This window comes from Buceros rhinoceros, unplaced genomic scaffold (assembly GCF_000710305.1).
Source record: "Buceros rhinoceros silvestris isolate BGI_N320 unplaced genomic scaffold, ASM71030v1 scaffold7240, whole genome shotgun sequence".
Classification (NCBI taxonomy): Eukaryota; Metazoa; Chordata; class Aves; order Bucerotiformes; family Bucerotidae; genus Buceros; species Buceros rhinoceros.
Window position 1 is genome coordinate 26,317 of NW_010391213.1, and position 2,768 is coordinate 29,084.

The 2,768-nt window shown below is 41.6% G+C and overlaps 1 protein-coding gene across 1 annotated transcript in view; it reads right to left on the minus strand.

The window, feature by feature from the left end:
• Positions 1–268: 268 nt before the first annotated feature.
• Positions 269–2,768, minus strand: part of METTL20 (methyltransferase like 20) — a 5,009-nt gene continuing 2,509 nt past the window's right edge. The window contains exons 2-3 of the mRNA XM_010140615.1: positions 1,577–1,707; positions 269–891 (exon numbers count right to left, since the gene is read on the minus strand). Coding sequence (XP_010138917.1) covers positions 527–891; positions 1,577–1,707 — 496 coding nt within the window. The 3' untranslated portion in view covers positions 269–526. The remainder of the gene's footprint in view (positions 892–1,576; positions 1,708–2,768) is intronic.

Below are 2,768 nucleotides of genomic sequence, written 5' to 3' on the forward strand. Positions count from 1 at the left end.
GGGAAAGAGGAGCTTCAGATTAGTTAGTTTGACATTCAGAAGAGATACCCAGGAAAAGAGCAAGGCACTTGAAGTTGAGCATAGTACGAGCAGAGTAATCTAGCAGAGAGTTTTATGAAGGACAGCAATAATTTTCTCTGTAAATAAGCTGTAAAAGTGTGTGAAAGCGGTGCAGTATTCTTTCAGCCACCGCCTTCTCACCACAGCGGTATTCTGGATGACTGAAACATTTCACAAGTGTTAGAGAGCAAGGCATGAATATACATAGAAAACATCAAGCATGCAAGCTCTTCCATGTAACTTGTCTTAGGATTTGCAGAGCAGGCCCCTTTGAATATAGTTTGCATGTAGTTTTTACCTCAAATGGAGCGAAAGCCTCAGTGCTTATGACTGAATCAGTACAGTGAAGGTGCAGTCACCTACTTTGCATCAACAGACAGATTCCCTGTTTAATTCCCATTTTCTTTTTATATACTTAGAAAAAAAAAAGCCAACAAGTGAGACAAAATTCATTAGGAAGCCACCTTCAAGAGTTTTCTAAGCTATTTGAAGGCTGATAACTCCAGACGATACTTGATGTTAATCCATTGTTTTCTTGCCTAGTGTACTCAGGAAGTGAATATTCTATAACTTTGTGCAAGTGACTGCGAATGCTGTGGCTTAAAAACTGATGTCTGCCTGGGTCACCAATCAGCACTTCAGTTTGTTGTATCCTGATGCATTTCCTCAGCCAGTGATGCAGACCATCAGCAAGCTGTTCATCATAAAACATATCTCCTAGAACAATGAGGTCCCAGTTGCCAGCCTCTGAATTAATTATGTTCTTAATGGTGATGGGGAAGGGATTCAAGTGGTTCAGTTCACAGTTCAAGATCATTGCCATTCCTGCAACTGAAGAAAAGGCAAAGTAAGATGAAAGTTACATTTCAGGATTCTGCCATTCAGCCCCGTTACAAATTCCCTTGACACATCTTTCAGTTTCATCTCTTAAATATTTTTGTTTATCCTATCTAGGGACACAGTTTCATTATGGGTCAAAATCTGGCATAAAATGATGGAATTTTGTCCTTGCTGCACCATGACATATGAAAGATCTATTCATGGAATAGATACCAATGGAAAATAATCATGGAATCAAACCAGAACATCCAACTGCCTTAATCTATGGATATACTTCATCCCTAACCAATAATTAAATTATAAATAAACTGAATTAATGAGTCAATTATGGAAAAACAGTTTGGGGGTAAAGGCAAAACCCAGGCCCTGAGCTCAGGAAAGTGCTATGGACCTATGGAGATGCCATCTGTGCTTGGAGCTCTCTTCCAAACCAGCCATGATGGTCTGCTGGCAACACTTGATAGAAACTGCTGTCTGTTCATTCTCAGATACACTTGGTGCAGGAGATGCTAGTACAACCCAGCTTCTAATATGGCAAAATCTATTAATCTTTTTAGGATTCTTGAAACTCTTGTTTGGAACCTGAATTGCTCCCAAATCAAGTAAAGTCAAGTCAATGTTAAATGTGCTTTAAAAAAATAAATATCTTTACACTGAATTTTAAAAAAGGCCTTACTAGGGTCGATGTCATTAGCAAGGACTTGGGATGCACCACTCATCACAGCAGCTATTGCTGTCGCTCCACATCCACTTCCAAGATCCAACACCGATCGCCCTTTGACAACACGTGGATTGTCTAAAATATACCTGAAGAGAAAAACTGTCACAGCGATGAACAAGGTCATGCAGATTTCTCAGGTTTGCATTACACTGCATGAGTTCTTGCCATGCTTCATCACCTGTATGACACCTTAAAAACACTATTCCGCACGTGCAGCTGGTACATCATTCCACTGTTGTCTCTGCTGATAGGAAAACCAAGAACCACCATCTTTCTCCCTTACTCCTCCCGCCTTCCCCCAAACAAAAAGAAATCCAGCCAAATAAGCAACATTTTATTTCAGTCGGCTCCTCTGACACGTGATCTTATCTAATAAATAGACACAAACTGCAAGTTGACTAAAATGCCTGGCATCAGAAATGGGGAAGTAAACTGCTGGTAACTATTTGCAGACATTAAAGGCAATCTGACTGAGAAAACACAAAGATGTATTCGCAGTGAATATTGCGCCCCTCACAGGACAAAGCCTACCCCCTGCCCTAAAATGCTGATTATGCATCTGCTTGGAAGAAGAGGAATTCCTCTTCTCCCCCACCCGCCCTGAGCCATGCAGGCACTGATGCAAATACTTCTAGTCTGCTTGATGTTGCTCCTGAGCAGCAACAAGAAAATAACAATAGAGCAGCAGTGAGCAGAAACAGTATCTATTTAGTTGTTATCACCTGCCAAGAGGAATCAGCAAGCAAAAACCTCTAGGCTGGAAATGGAGAAGAACTGACAGAGGGCAAGCTGCAGTTACTGCTGAACACTAAGATGTTACACATACAGCCCTTGCTGAGGGTTCAGAACTTCTAACAATTGCCTTGAAATTCCATCTTCTGCAAGGGGGAAGGATCTAAGTGACAGGGGGAAGAGCACTAGGTAACATAAATTACTGCAAATTGCCATAACTTCTGTTAAACTAGAAACTGGAAAGGATTCTACATTTGGGTTATCTTCCGGAGTGGAGGATGATGGCTAGCTCTTCACACAGGGCTGCTGGTGAGGCACAGCTTTTGCAGGTTCCAATGCAGAGAACTGTAATGGAAATGTTAAGTAAGTGGTGAATGGGTGGGTGGATGGGAGTGTCTGGGCCTGGAAGCACCAG